The following is a 15,969-nucleotide window of genomic DNA, read 5'->3' on the forward strand; positions in this document are numbered from 1 at the left end:
TGCTTTGGATAAAATAACTGATATTGTTAAACCCCATCACACTTCAACTTTAAGTGTAAACGTGTAACTGAAACGCCTCGTTTAAATAATGATGTATTTGTTTATGATATTATTGAACAAACTAAGGCATATCACAAATATAAATCAGTGTTTAGTATAAAGAGAAAATTAACATGTGTTAGGGAAGCACAATTAAATCAGCTGTGTTCACGCCCACAACGGCGCAAAATGCATGTTTTTAATCGCGCCAAAGTGTACAAATTATTTCTTTGCATTCCTTTCTATTCCCAAACTGGAAAGAACAACTGGAGGTCAGCCAACAGAGAAGAGTGCTTTGAACCCGAAAGGTTCGACATTATGAAGAAAACTGCATGAACTTGATATCACATCAAGTTACATTTAATATACAAAAAAATTGGCTGTCAGTTTATTCAAATGCATTTAAATATTGTGATGTTTTTAGTAATCTACTGATGTGATTACAGTAAAATAGTGTGACAATGACAGAAAAGGAAAAAAAAAAACGTAACAGTGCAACATGTTGCGTTGATATTGATTCTTGCTGATTGAACTCAAGCCTACTTGTGGTTCAGTAATGGCTGCCATTGTTGGAGGGATACCGTTCGGGGCTTTGAAGGTCACGATCGATAGATTGCTCCAGTAGGAGTCAATGAACTCAGACCAAGTGGATGGGGTTATCGGGCTTTGTGTGTTGTGTGGTTTACCTGTCGTAATCGCCGTTGCAAAGTGCTCGGACTGGAATAGTGAATGGCTGCCACGCTGGGTTTAACGTGTTCTTCACCACCTCAGTTTTATGGCAGATTGTAAACCTAGACAAAAAGAGTGTAAAGGAGGAGACAAGAGTTAAAGTAGCAGTGAAAAGAATTTGCTCATTAATTCCCTTTATGCAGACATGAGAGCTAAAAATGCAAATAAGAAGAGGAGGCATTTGCTATGGAAAAGACGGGAACCCGTCTCTACCCATGCTTCCATGCGGAAGCCAAGTAAGACACTTCCAAATGGGGCAGTGTCCAGCCTTGTTTCTGCTTTGGCTCGCCTCCCAGTAATATTGTTTTATAGACCCCTGAGAATGATTTCATATCTGAGTCCAACCAATGGATTTCCGCTATCCACAATGCTTCACCGAGCACAAATCCCTATTAAACACCAAAAGCTGTACTCACACAAAGCAACGAGGCACGTCACTTTTTTTTTTTTTTGTTGGGATAACTGCTGCTCCACTAAGTGCTTCAAGCATTTTAAACCCGTGTAAGTCTTTTAGGTACATGAACCTCTAATTTGTTTTTCCTTGTGGTCCTAAGAAAGTTACAAGAGGGCTAATGAGGTGTTTGCCACAACATTTTCGGTTTGATTCCGTTTAGGCTGAAGCTGCTTGGAAACTCTGAAAAGGAAGGTGCTTAGAGTCATTGGTTGCAGAACTGATGTGACCAGTGTGTCTTCATACTGTACGAGTTGTACAATGGAGCTCCTTCAAGAGTGCCCATAAAATACAGTTCACTCTCGTGTGTGCTTTTTTTTTATAGTTCCACTGTAGCTCATATGCAGTATAATTACATATTCTATAGGAGTTGCAGTAATTGCGTTTGTAAGGACTTGGCTTTGGGATTGGAGGGTCTAAATTTGGAGTCCTGCTGTGTAACAGAATATGGAATTTATGATTAGCTGCTGGAGACATGATTATCAACTTGCTACAGGGTTGCCCTTCAGCGTTTAGTGTGTTACTGACTGACATTTACGGTTCAACTTTTATATTGTCTTCCAACCAACTCACCTTGTCCTTTTTTTACTGTGTGGGGCAGCAAGGACAGACATGTGCCCCGAGTTACCAAATAAAAAACATTCAATCAGCGTGTGACTGCTTTTAATTGGGTAGAGACAAATTCGCCGTGACAAGATGGTGCAATGCGACAAAGGAAATAGTCTGTGATTTTGTTGAAATATGTTGTCACACTTGGTAGTTTGCCACAATTACAACTGGTAGGTTGGTAGATGGATGGATACATACTTGAGATGGATAACGACTTACGTTCCATCTTCATTGCTTCTGTAGAATACCATAAATGGGTCTGATTTCCCAAAGAAGTCCTTCTTGTCTAGCTTGTTGGCACAAAACTGCATAGTGGCGCTGTCCTGAACAGATGGAGAAATAAGGAGACAAAGGTGACATATGATAAGTGCCATTAAAAATTGTATTACAGTTTATATGGATTGTTTTGCAGAATTTGAACGCTGCATGCATTCACACCCCGTAATATTAGAGTGGCAATTTACAACAACAACTGCAAAGCCATTACAGTAAAAATCAATGAGTTGAGTAATGACAGTGTCAAGATAATGACAATTTTGTATTGCTACAAATAATTCCATGTGAAAATTGCACTCATAGTCAAACAGAAGGTAGGTTTTGGTATTTTACTTGATTTGCTACATCAGGTAAGCTTTTATTTATTTGATTTATTTTTATTATAATTATTTTCATTATTTATTTTGACTATTTCATTTTATTATATCCAAGTAAGTCATGAGCCAACAACCAATTTATCTAATCTATCAATCAATATGGCAAAAAAAAATAACTGAGACTAACAAATGAAGACATTTAAATATAGAAAAGGAAAGCATACAAAAACAATGACCTCACATGAATCAAAAGTGAGCAGATACTGCTGAGAGATTCATTTATGCTGTAAACTTTTTCTTTCCCTCTGCCTTACTGTGCATTTTTTTTCCCTCAGACTATTTATCATGTAGGGTTTAAAGCACGTCCATATATAGCAAATCACAGGCAAGCCTTTAAGGCTTGAGGTACTTTCTTAATGTTCCTCTCTCTCAGTGGCTACCTCCTGTGTTCTAAAAAAGATTCCTGACCAACGCTTGGATGCACACTGTGGCTAATCTTTGCGATGCAGTGTTCACGACAGTACTTTTTACATGCTTTAACAATAAATTGCTGTTGTTGTCATCTTTGCCTGAGGTTGTACACCAGGCAGCCAGTGCTCCACTAATGATAGCTTGATAGCTTTTTAATGTCACAGCTTGCACCTCGTGTCAGTCGGTGCGCCGGGTGGCAAATCAGTTAAGGGGATGGATGTGAGCTATGATAGATTGTGTGAGTCTTTTTGAGCGTGCATGCCGAATGCCTGCTCAGATTTCTGGTTCGATTTTTTTTTCCCCCCACAGTGACCTCCTGCTTGTGGTTTTTTTTTTTTTTTTTTTTTTCATCACTCCAGGCCTGGCACTTTGAAGCAAGTGAGAGGAACTTCATCTGGCTTCTTTCCTTCACCCTGGGGGAATATACAGTACCTACTGCACATCTGCCACATTTGACAGCATCTTTTTGCATAGCTCATTACATTTCATCTGTGTACGCATTCATTTCACATGCTGCTCACTGGATGACACATTAACAGCTGTGCTTCGTACGACATTGCGAGATGATCGAAAAGAGAAGCGTATTATACTCTGAGGTGTTTATATGTTTGAACATTATTCATACTCATGCACTCAGTGTCTTTTTGTCTTTCCTTGCAGATAGCTGCAGCATTTTGATGAATTGCATCGATATTTTAGGAATTTAGAATACATTTAGAAATGGTTAGCTGGCTCACTAGCTATGTCATCACTGTCACAAATGTGGTTTTGCTTTATTATCACTAAAATGATGATTATGGGGACACTCTGCTTGTGATTTTTTCCTCTCTCACTTTTTTGTCTTTTTCCAAAACGTTTTTTACTATTTCTTTCCTTGAAAGTTTTGTGTGAAACCTGGCGTAACTAAATTCTTTGAAGATGATGTAATCAGCCATTCGAAAAGGTTTTTTGCCTTGATATAGCACAATGCCAAAAACTCTTGTTCTCAATAAATAAAGGAAAACCCGCTTATCATTTCATGCATTTGGGAGTACATGGATTTTTAGAATCCTTCGTTCTTTCTTTTGTCTTGGGGCGATTTCTATGACATATTCCAAAAGATTAACATGAAAGCATGTCGCAGAACAAAAGAAAGACCTGCTTCTTCACAGCACATTAAACATTTTGTTCTCGCCTTCCCATTAGTCTTCTCAAGCATTTGAACGGTTTTGTGTGTTGGTGCTTCTGTTGCACTCCTGATTCAGCCAGAAAAAAAATGACACACATACAAAAGAAGCGCTGCTGCGATAATAGACGCAAAAAAATATTGATGGCAATGAACAGTGTTGGGGATATTAAATATACATATGCTCCTGCCTCATTAATATTCCGCGAACGAACATCCTTGCTAAGATTGAGCATCAACAGTGTTCATTAATAAGAGAATCAACTTTTAATATTTAAACAATGCAACTGCTTTCTCACCAAATTAGAGTTTGTTTAGTACTGAATGGTCTCGGGCTAGTCGACAGCAGATTACCAAAAGTGCGGCACTATAGGGGGGAATGAACCAGATGATCCAAAAGCACTAAAGGATGAAAATAGCTTCAGATTCCAAATAGGGATTCAATTAAAGGATAATGTCGGCAAACTGCTTGTGTGTGTGTGTTCTTACATGGGGACAAGGTCAGGCTGGGCTGGGTTTTAATTAAGCAAATCTCGGTCTCACACTGTCATTATCCGAGGTGATTTTGGTGGTACCTGCGGGGTGTGCAATAATCTTATATCGATTCACTTCACGGTTATTGTTTCGTTGTCTCTGACTCTCGCGCACACATCCTGTGTAATTCTTCATCTTTTAATTGCACATTGCCTTTTGTTTTCAATATTCCACATCTGCTCCCTCTTTCATTCCCCCTCTGCTTGTGTCTATGCACAATTTGTTCGGTTTCACGCTCTTGCTTTCCAATATCCTGCTCTAATGTGTGTGCGGTGAGCTCAGTGGAGCATCCCCGGCTTCAGACCGCAGGCTTAGTGGAGAGAATGATCTGCATTCACCTCCTCATGTTACGGGGGCCATTTCATTCAACACTGTGCCACTCCGCTGAGTGACAACAGATGTCCTGTCGGCTGTGTTGCAAGAGGGTTGAACGGGTCGGAGATAGCCGCCAGCGTAAACACGCGACCATATACAGGTTGAGGAGATAAAATGAGTAGATATCAATGAACGGGTATTTGGGTTTGGCTATCTGGCAGAATGCACAGATCCTCACACTAATTGACAAGTGTAATGGAGTGAAGATTAAAAATAAAAATGTCCTTTTTTTAATCCCCCCCCCCCCCCAGTAGCACAAGTACAACAAAACTGAGTTCATTGACACCCTCCACATTAAAAGAACTGTCCTTCAAGACAGGCTGATTCAAACAGGTATATAATAAATTAAAGTGTGAAAAGTTTCCTGCAAGGACATTTTATGAAGTTGGTTGAAACACTGCAAAAATATCTCTTTTGAATTTTTAGCCAAAGCGTGGGAGAGTGTGCCTACCTCCTCAGGGGACAAAAAAAAAAAAAAAAAAAGAAAACCTGCCGGGTCTGCTGCTATTTGAAGTTGATATATTGTTGTATCTATTTAACCATAAAAAGGGTTTTGGGCTTTTATGACAAACATAACTTTTTTTTTGTCTTTATAGCAGTGTTTAGCATTCTTTTCCAAATATTTTACATGAGAGGAAAAATACCACAAAACAAAATGGCCACACAAACTACACTGCAGTAATGTGCCCTTAACAGGTTTGAGTGCAATTCTTTTTAGTTGCATTCTGTATTGGTTTAATTTTAACCTCATCAAATGTGTACTTTATACCCACAATCATTTCAAGAAGCTTTTTCAAACTGTCACCTGATGCTCTACTTACTCTGCAGTTGCTCAGCTCCTCTGCAGACAGGATGATAGTGCCGCATTTCTTCCCTTGGATCCCTCTGTGGTAGATAGTGAAATGATTTTATGATCAGTTACAACAACTAATGAGATACTAATTCATGCTCAGCAACATTAAATTCAGATTTTGTGGCTTTGGCAGTGGTGCTGTGCAAAGGTCACCTCTGTAGCTTTCATCTACGGTAATATATGTTGTATTCTGTCGCAGTGTATCAATATATCTTGCTGCTCTGCATTCCACTCATCTTTTCAAAGGAAGAATCAGCTCATGTGGTTTGCAAAGGTACGTAATAAAGGCTCCAATAAGGTGGTCCAACTTAAGAAGACTTAGCTCCTTCTTGCATATACCTTCATGTCGTTCCTAGATTCGACGTGAACAAACACGAGTCTGTTTGATGACTCACCGTGAGCTGAAAGACATCGCGTGCCAGATTGAACGTTTAACATCAAACAAGGCTTGCACTGTTATCTCATGCAAATTGAGGTCATGATCTGCATGTGCTCATTTGCATGTCCAGATCAAATGATTCTCAAAGAAAAAGAAAGATGTAAGAACAGAAAGTAGATTCTGTAATCCAAACTTATTTATTTATTTAGGACATTTGATTATATTGCCCAGGACACAGAATTAATGTGACAGATTGTGAGGAGAAATGTGAGCACTGCTGTATGAAAACACACAGGCAATATCCTGGTTTAGCTAAGTTAAACACCAAATGATTTCAGTAATGTAACAGACCATAATAATAGCCTCCAGGCCATGGAATTCAATCTGTTTGTAAATCCATTTTGCACACTTTAGCTGTGAGTTGTTGGCCCCCGATATTTCGGTTTTGGCTATAATAACCCCTCCCTGGTAGACTACTTGTGTTCATCTCTTTAAAAATTCATTGGTGAGTTTACCGAAATAAATATAATTATAAGCCTCTTCATGATGCAACTTGCTGAAAATGCACTCAAAAACTTTTAAGAGCCTTATTAAAACTTCCCAGTGGTTCTGTTCTGCTAACAAATTGGGCTGGAAGTCAATTTTGCTACACAAAGTGGCTGTCTGTATTGCTGGGTTCTTGTTTTAAAAGTTGTTCCAGTATTTTCTGGTGACAAACATTTCTGTGCCAGTGTAGATATTCCTGAAAATTATTTCTATTGTTGTTCCATTCCGGTTTGTTCTCTACTAAAAAAGAATTGTCATCTGTGTTGTGAAGATTACTCCTGCTGAGTTATACATGGACACCCCCGCCTGCCGCTCCCCCAAGTCCACTTTCAATTATAACGGCACTTTGTGGTTTCCTTGGAAAACGTAGCTCTTTGTTTTAAACAGCAGGACATCGAATATATTTGGGTGTCTCAGCTGAGGATAATTGAGTTTGATGTTGATATTTTGCGTGTTGATTAATGATGTTGTTAATTGGTTGTGTGTCATAGTAAGCAGTAAGTGTTATATTAGTTTGGAAATCACGCAGAAGGCAGAATTAGAACAGGAGGGTGCCATCTCAAGGACTTAGAGCATAAGAATATGATAATGAGTCAATCTGTGGGATGTTAGCGCAATTGTACTGCAAAGTCACCATTTTAAGCCCCAACAATGGTAAAAGCCAATTATAGCCTAAACGTTTTTTAAAATATACAATTTATATATATAATGCTCAATTTCCTCATGATATACATGACTGTGGTAGTTTTACAGTTCTACATTAACATACTAGCGGTGGGGGGGGTTATTAATTCTGAATGTACATTGACATTAACAGACGACTTTTTCTTGTGTACGGATTTTAAAGGGAATGCGGAGAGCAGCTTCTATTTGATGGTAAACAAGTTGGCTGTGCTCCCTCCCACAACGGCGGAAACACACTTTTTAGCCTGCGGCTGATTACCAAAACACCAAAAGTAAGAAAACTAAACCCATGCGCACATTTCATCTGTGATTTGTGCTAGACATTGCCTGGACTCCTTACAGTTCCTCCTTGATGAAACTGGATGCTAAAATTCAAAACATTCTGTCAAGTAGCTCCAATGAGTGTGATGCAATAAAATGAAAAAAAAAAGATTGAACACGCTTTTGCCTCCTTCTGGTTTACAGGCGCTGAACAAAGAGCTCTCCAACTGCGTGCAGAGGTGTGTAAAAAGTCAACTCGGAGACCTTTAAGCCACATGTTGAAAGCCTTCCATCAAAGTTTAGGCAGGGGAAACATCTCTGTCACCTAGACAAGTGATGTGAGAAGCTGTGAGTGCTTTTTGGCACCAAGAAGTCAATGCGCACACCCACTTAAAAACATTTCAACAGCACGTCCCCCGGAAACTGGCCGGGAGGTGCAGCCTTAAAACGAGAAACGTGCCGATTTTGACAGATCTGAAGGTTGTAAAATCCAAAAATCAGCAAGTACAAAAAAAGAGATTGATGAGCAAATTCAATTTATGCTCGACCATGTAGTGATGTCGTGTTTGGCAATGAAATGTTCATTCTTACAAGGTCACATATGAACAGAAGATATGAAGGAAGAAGATTCTGACTGGTCCTATTCGAGGTATTTATTTTTACTCTAAATCAATCAATCAATCAATCAATCAATCAATCAAGTCAAGTTTATATAGCCCTAAATCACAAGCAGTCTCAAAGGGCTCTGTCCTCTGCATTTAACCCATCCCCATGTGATTTTGATCCATCCCCTGGGGGAGAGGGGAGCAGTGAGCAGCAGCGGCGCCGCGCTCGGGAATCATTTTGGTGATCTAACCCCCCAATTCCAACCCTTAATGCTGAGTGCCAAGCAGGGAGGCAATGGGTTCCATTTTTATAGTCTTTGGTATGACCCGGCCGGGGTTTGAACCCACAACCTTCCAGTCTCAGGGCGGACACTCTACTACTAGGCCACTGAGCTGGTAAATAAATAGAATTTTACATGTCATGGCCATCTCAAAACATTCCGTCTCAAATGACGGTCTGTTCCTCGCCATTAAGACATTCTTGCTTCACTATCAGGTGCCTGGATTCCATCTAATAAAGCAACTATTGGAAAGACGAGATGGAAATTATTGAACCCAATCTAATTTGAAGCTCAGTATTGATTTGCAACAAGTAATATTCCAGTTATGGAGAAGAGTCCTCGTGAGGATGGCACACAAGATGGTAGTGCGTCCTCAAATGAGCATAACCAATGAAACAAAACATTCATCAAATAAATGTAACAGGAAGTTGGTGTTGGAACCTGAACATTAAAGAGCTCATCTTGCAATAACTGAGGATGATTGAAAGAAAAGACCTGTGAGGGTCACTGTGGAGTCGGAAAAATATTGCATGTATAATATAACTCACCATCAGCCATCAGCGTAACGCTTCAAAGACTCTGCATACATACATTTGTTTATGAACCTCTGGCATTAAAGCAGCAGCAAGGAATAATTGGATTGTTTTGTTTGTTGGTTTTGCCCACTGTTCTGATGTCTACTATAGTTTTTTTTATCCGTGGTTGCTTCAAGGTTAACATGGAAAAGCTGAATGCTAAAGATGCTCAAGTAAATAATCAGCAAAGCAATGATTCAACAACAAAACAAATGTTTTATAATGTCTATGCAGAGCACAGGGTTGATCCCTCTTTTATTCAATTGTATCCGAGCTCTAGTTTTGGAGCGAAAGCTTTTCGCAGTCACGTCTTCAAAGTCAAGTTCCGTTCACAGACAAGGAGCACTAGAGATAAACCGACCTGTTGAAATTGAGATTGTGCTGGATGATGTCCAGAAGGGCACTTTGGCAAAGAGAGCCATAGTTTAAAAAAAGAAAGAAACATAAGTATCCCAAAGAATTGAGAGGTCTGGCCTGATTTAAAAAAAGAAGTCAATGACGAACAATGAAGTCTTGAAATGATATTGGAAAATTGAATTTCTGTACGACCTCTCGGTTACCCAAAAGCTGGAAATACAATCTAATTTTGAACCCTCAAGGTTTTGATAAGACATGAAAAAAGGCAGAAGTACAGCCAATCAGGTAGAATAAACAAAACGGAACATTCAGTTTTAAGCCCTAAATCTGAAAGCATTCAAACTTTGTGCATGCATTGCAGTCAAATTACTGTATATGTTTAAAAATAACAGTCGACGCTTGGATCTTGCAAGATAAATTAAAGATCTAGTTAGAACATAAAAACCCAGAGTAAAATCCATCTCATGCTACACTGTCACTGATTGCTCTGATTCTCTAGCAATGATAAAACCATTATTAAATAACGTTCCAACAAAATTACTAACCTCACGCCACGAGGGGAAAGAATGGATGAGAAACTACACACATATAATACGCTTTGGAGACTGCTCCCTCCTCAATTACCCACTGCTGATTCTACAATGCCTCAGCCTCATTTAACTTTATTACAACTATCCCAGCAAAAGTGCAACATTAATCAAATTGTACTGGGGGAAAGTATTAGCAGCCACCATGAAAGTAAAAAATCCACCTCAAATGAGTGCCAGTTCTTGTGTTCAGCCTCTGGCTAGGAGATGACAGCAGCCCGGTATCTATCATCCACATCAAAAGACAACACTACCATCTTCATCTGAGGTCTCATCCATGGTGGAGACACACACTCAGCAATTAGGAACACAGTCAATTGCGCCCATTTTATTATTCATATTGTCGTAAATATTTTATTTGCCGCACTTCCATTGGCAATTTCATGTTCTATTCAGGAAACACGTCGATGTGAAAGCTTAAACAAGCCAATGGAGGACAGGAGTGTTGAGAGACAAAATAGAGTACATGCACACATTGGACACTTTTATCACTTGCACTAGCAACAACACTCAGTGGGGGAGTAAATGACACCTTGGGCAATCAGCATTGTAACAATAGCAGCCAATTGTACGCTTTGTTTGCAATCAATGATGCTGGGCCCGCTCATTTGTTTTGGAGGGGGTAAATAATTCAGTTTGCTAAAACGGCTACCTCGGAGCGTTTTAAGGTTTACGTGATGAGCGAAGGAGAAGAACGAATTCCCATCTGTCGGCTCATTCCCAAGCAGAAAACGGCGAGGTGCAGAATAACTGAAGAAAAGAGCTCATTCCAAATGACATCCTCGTATTTGTGTACTTAGCGCGGTGTGGTTGAGCCGTCTCGTAGATTGAGAAGTCAAATTGAATCCACAAGGGCAGAAATTTGTTTTCTTAACAGATGGTTTGGCTTAGTGAGAGACGAGTGATCGATTGTTAGCCTCAAAAAGAGGAAATTGACTTTAACACAGATTTAAGATGCAATCAATGGTGGAAGATCACAAAACTTTCTGCCATGTGGCCAAACATTCACATTCGGGCAAGACAAATGATCTGTTAATATCATATAATAAATAATAATATCCTCTATATTAAAGTGATGCTCATTGTATTTTAGTGTTCTTGACCAAAAGCAATTCACTTGGTTATTTGTGGTTCTCGAGTCGATCTGGCTCTGCTTCCCGCTCTCAACCAGGAAAAAGATTGCCGCCATCCAAGTTTTTTTCTTAATGAGCAGCCACACAGGCACCGTCGGGATGTCAGCTTCACAAAGTCTTGTTCAAATAGTTTCTTTGTGATTCTGATCAAGGAATTGACGTTCCTATGGGGCAGTCCCTTCGCTGACAGATACATTTCTACAGAGCCCAGCAAGCCTGAACCATCCGTTTCCCATCACCTAACCCGCTCAATCATCAACTGCCTGGGGGCATTACAGGAGCCACTTTTCATCATGACATCAAGGACTTCCCAGTACATTTTACAGATGGAGTTGGAGTGGGAAGAAGTAACTGTTCTCTCCCTCTTCCCCCCTCAAATTCTCTTAATTGAGACTTATGTGAACTGCTGACAAAGGGAAATATTCACTTTGTGCAATAGTGCACCAGTTGCTCTTTAAAAGTTAATAGAAAAAATATCTGGCTCAATTACAATATTAAGCACTTTATATTCAAAAATATTTCAAGTGCTGGAGAACCTACTCTAAAAATGTGTGTGCATGACCAGAAGATCATAGCACTAAGTCATCTTGCACTGATTTTCAGCCCTTAGCAAGGGAATCTGTTAACCAGTACTATTTTCAGTTAAGACCCTTCTGTGGCGTTTGGCTTGATGACAGCAATTCACAGCTTTCATGAGCAATTTCAGAAGAAAATCTTCCTTCTGGGTTGTGGAATAAATTGCAAACGAGAATAGGTTTTTTTTGTGTAAAATGCCTTAGGGGGTCAATTCTATGATTCTGCAGTTACCCGTGATTGGATCTCTTTCCAACAAGCTGTTTCAGATTTGGAGACAGGACCGAGACTCACCTCTTCAAGTAACACCTAGCACAACAACTGAACCAAGCGTGTGAAGTACAACCAAAGAACTGACATAGTTGAGCAAGCAACCCGTAAAATGTTTCGTCCCAACTCCTACGCATTCTTTTCGGTGTAACCGAGCGTAACCTCAAGCTGAGGAAAACTGTTAAACTGCGCCTTGGCTTTTGATGGTGTGACCTGTTTACAAAGATCTAGATGTAGCCTCAAAGGTCTGCTCTGGTTAAATATTCCATGAACTGCTCCCAAAAGATAGAGAGACAGCTGGAGCCTGAAACAAAACACCAGCTTCCCATCTGTTAAGGCACTAAAGACAGATAAATTGAGCTTCAGGAGCGCTTTCGGTCGGAGAAGAAGAAAAAGAAGCCCTCAAGTAGTAATTACACTTGTGACCATTATTCTTGTTTGACCAGGAAACTTCTCCCCAAGGAAATAAATCCGGTACCTTGTATTTACTGTAGGCTTGAAGGAAACCTGGCACGATACTGCACTTACTCCAAGAATACTACATATTAGCCTGGTGTCACAGACCCAGAAAAGCAACGGAGAACTGATAAAGTGCCGCATCGTGGATTCCGTGAAACGCAGTCCAATCAGACCGATAGACTATTGTGTAAGCGAGCAAATGAATGATATACATTGTGTTTAGAAGTTATAATTAGCCTCTTAAAACCTCGTCGCACACAAAAAGCATCGAATACCTCGCTGAGCTTTTGTGTGAAATGTTACTTTGTAAAGAGACGCCATTAGAGCCACTTCATTTATCACTTTATGTGAGACAGTAAGAAGTAGAGGGGAGGTGTCATGAAAGCTTTATCAGTCCACTATTCCAGACTTCCATTAGCACAACTCACTGGAGGAAGACAACCAATGTATGAGAGGATCTTTGGTGGACACAAGCAATATACACAAATACAACTAACAGCCACTTAAAATGGGCTTTCACACACTAATGAAGTTGTTTGGTGTCTTAAGAGTCAACACCAAATGCTATTATTCACAATACATTGTGTCACATACACTCAAGTGGACCACTTCATGAGGTAGATGTAAAGTTAGTGCAGTTTTCACCAAATGATTTATCGGCACGCTTTCACATTAAGTGAACAAACAAATAAAACACAAGAAGCAGGTGAAAGCTTGTCTGCAGAGGCGGTTACAGATAAATTGATTTTCATTTTTCATCAAGTCCCAGTACAGATCTTGCACTTTGTAGCAGCAAACTTTTTTTTTCCATTGAGCGCTGGATTAAGGAAAATAAAGAATGCAGGGGCCCCTTGGTAACTATACAGACACCTATGAAGCTAGCATAACGTCACCTTGGTTATTTTGATGAATTATTTATTTGTATTTGCTTTTATTTTGGTCTCCTTTCCTTTGCAGTCTGCAGCCGGGTTAACATTACAAATGATACACTGAATTTCATCACCTGGATAAATAATGAATAAATAATATCACCAGCCACCTGCAGCGCCCATATATAACAAAAAATAGTTGCCAAATAAAATGAGATTCAAGGCCAGATGGCAGCTCTATATCCAACTTTTTTTTTTTTTTTTTACCCTGATGTGCCAATCGTTCTGGAACGAGGTCAGTCTCATCAAACCGCATGATCCAATTCCTTTACTCCTCAGTCCGTATTGGCCAACAAATTATGATATTTCTGCAATTAGCTCTGATTATAATGACACATTTTAAGCGTTTTCATCATCATAATGAATGGCCTGGTTGGCTTTTTGAATTTTTGAATGATCAGTTTTCCGCAAAAATATTTTGTGTTGGTGGTTTACACACAGGAGTGTCAACTGTGAATAATTGGCTCGGCAGCTATCTATCCGTGTCTCTCTTCGAGCCTGAACCCGAGGACTGGCAATGTCCAATATCACAAAAAAATGTGAGGAACAGAAAGCTGTTTTGTCATTGCAACACATTTTAATAAGGGAATTTCTCTAAAAAATGATTGCCAGATTCAAGATTGGAATAATAGCAACTCATACGATTGATGCTTAACCCAAAGGACTTCCAGCAAACATTTCTAGCTGGACACAGATACACACTCCCAGGGTAATATATTTCAGAATGATTCTCCATGATTATTTGTAGTACATTAGGTAACGTACTTGGATGTAAAAAATATGCCTTCACCAACACACCAAAGCTGGCAACAACTTTGAATCCACACATCACCAAACAACCAAAATCTTATAACTGAAACAAAATGATTTTTCTTTTTCATGAGCAGCCAAAAGTCCACAAGAGCATTATCACCAGCAGAACATGCCAGCTGGACCACTTTCAGCTGGCATTCTCTCTTTCAGTCACCTGTGCTGCGGTGTGTCTGCATATCCTAGATAGGTGATGATGAGCTACGGGCAAACGTAAATCACTGCCAAAATGACAGCATATGTAAATCCACTTGTCCAATATCTCAAAGCTGCATATTTGGACAGATAAGGGCGAATAAGTTGCTACTGGGCAAAGTGTTCACTTCTGTGGCTACTTAACTGCGAAGAGCAGCTCGGTAAATTGGAGCTTCAGATCCTGTTTCAGATGTTTGACTTCAAGCAGCTAGGATGTGCAATCATCGTTCTGAGCCTGTTGGTGACAACTGCAGCTCGCTCTCCCACAAATTCAAACATGAGAAAGTGCTCACAACTTGGCCATTTAAATATATCATTTGGTGGGGGGAGTATGTGTGTGTCTGTGTGTGTATGTGTGTTGTGTGTGAATAAAAGGATCGCTAAATTTAGTGTTTAACTGTAGTACGCTATAATTTTTGTTATTGTTGGTCAGTTTCATACTTACCGTATTCGTGATAGAAAAATAAATACATAAATAAACAAACAGATAAATAGATAAATAGATAAATAGATAAATAAATCATGATAATGAAGCCACAGATTTATGTGAATAAACTTGTAATATGTGTTCAGATGAGGATGGCTGAAAGTGTCATACGGAATTTTATAAAATAAAATATTAGAACGCTTGATTTGTCTGTGCAGCTTCAGTACATCCTCATATCAAATGCGTGATTAAAAGGACATTTGAGTTAAAGGAGTTGAGAGTGCGCTGTCTGCAAGGATGCATCTCAGATGGAGAAGTTTAGAAGCTATAATCTTCTCTCCTAACGTGTCAACACAATTTCAGTAAATTTCAGTAAATTTCAGAACCATAAAACTACAAACATAAATGTAAATAAGATTATTATTCAAATATATGGCTATAAATAGCTTCTTCTTGCATGAGCTATAAACACTCGAAATGATGCATTGCCGGTTCAGAAGTTCAAATTGGCAATTTATTGAACTAATGATCGTCTTCAAATGAAACATGTTGACTGTGGCTGTTTGAAACATGAACATCAACACTTTACTAATGCAGCATGTGTCTCCCCTTCCTCAGGCATTCACTGTGCACACATTTAATTGAGATTGGACGTTCAATTTTCCACCTGGTGAGTGCCTCAAAACAAACAGCCAGCATGCAAAATAAGTGCTCTCTGTGAAAATAAAGGAAATTTCTTTCTGCTGTTATTTTCAACCCTACTCTTACCTCTGGCTGTGGCCTTTCACTCTCTATCAACTGGCAAAACAGAGACAACACGGTCGTGCATGATAGACTTTCCTCAGTTTTAAGGGTCAGTCAGCTATGAAAAAAACATTACATCCAAAAAAAGTACTTCTATGAAGTCCCAATCCTATCTCACCAAAACTTGACAGCAACACCTACACATTACACGAGGTCACATTAAAATTTCAACAAGTACAAAAAAAAAATGTACAAATCGTCTATACGCAACAGCGCTGTAAAATTTCAACAGCACTGAAATTGCCAAAGTCGATGCAATCGATTCCAAGATACTA

The 15,969-nt window shown here is 39.4% G+C and overlaps 1 protein-coding gene across 2 annotated transcripts in view; it reads right to left on the reverse strand.

Moving 5' to 3' along the window:
- The window catches only part of cpne5b (copine Vb), a 48,081-nt gene that overhangs the window by 13,483 nt on the left and 18,629 nt on the right, over positions 1–15,969 (reverse strand). For both annotated transcript variants that reach the window (XM_085923801.1, XM_085923802.1), the window contains 3 exons: positions 5,788–5,851; positions 2,048–2,151; positions 726–830 (listed from right to left, as the gene is read on the reverse strand). In XM_085923801.1, coding sequence (XP_085779927.1) covers positions 726–830; positions 2,048–2,151; positions 5,788–5,851 — 273 coding nt within the window. The remainder of the gene's footprint in view (positions 1–725; positions 831–2,047; positions 2,152–5,787; positions 5,852–15,969) is intronic.

Source organism: Syngnathus leptorhynchus, chromosome 11, assembly GCF_054491065.1.
Source record: "Syngnathus leptorhynchus isolate UIUO chromosome 11, UIUO_Slep, whole genome shotgun sequence".
Lineage (NCBI taxonomy): Eukaryota > Metazoa > Chordata > Actinopteri > Syngnathiformes > Syngnathidae > Syngnathus > Syngnathus leptorhynchus.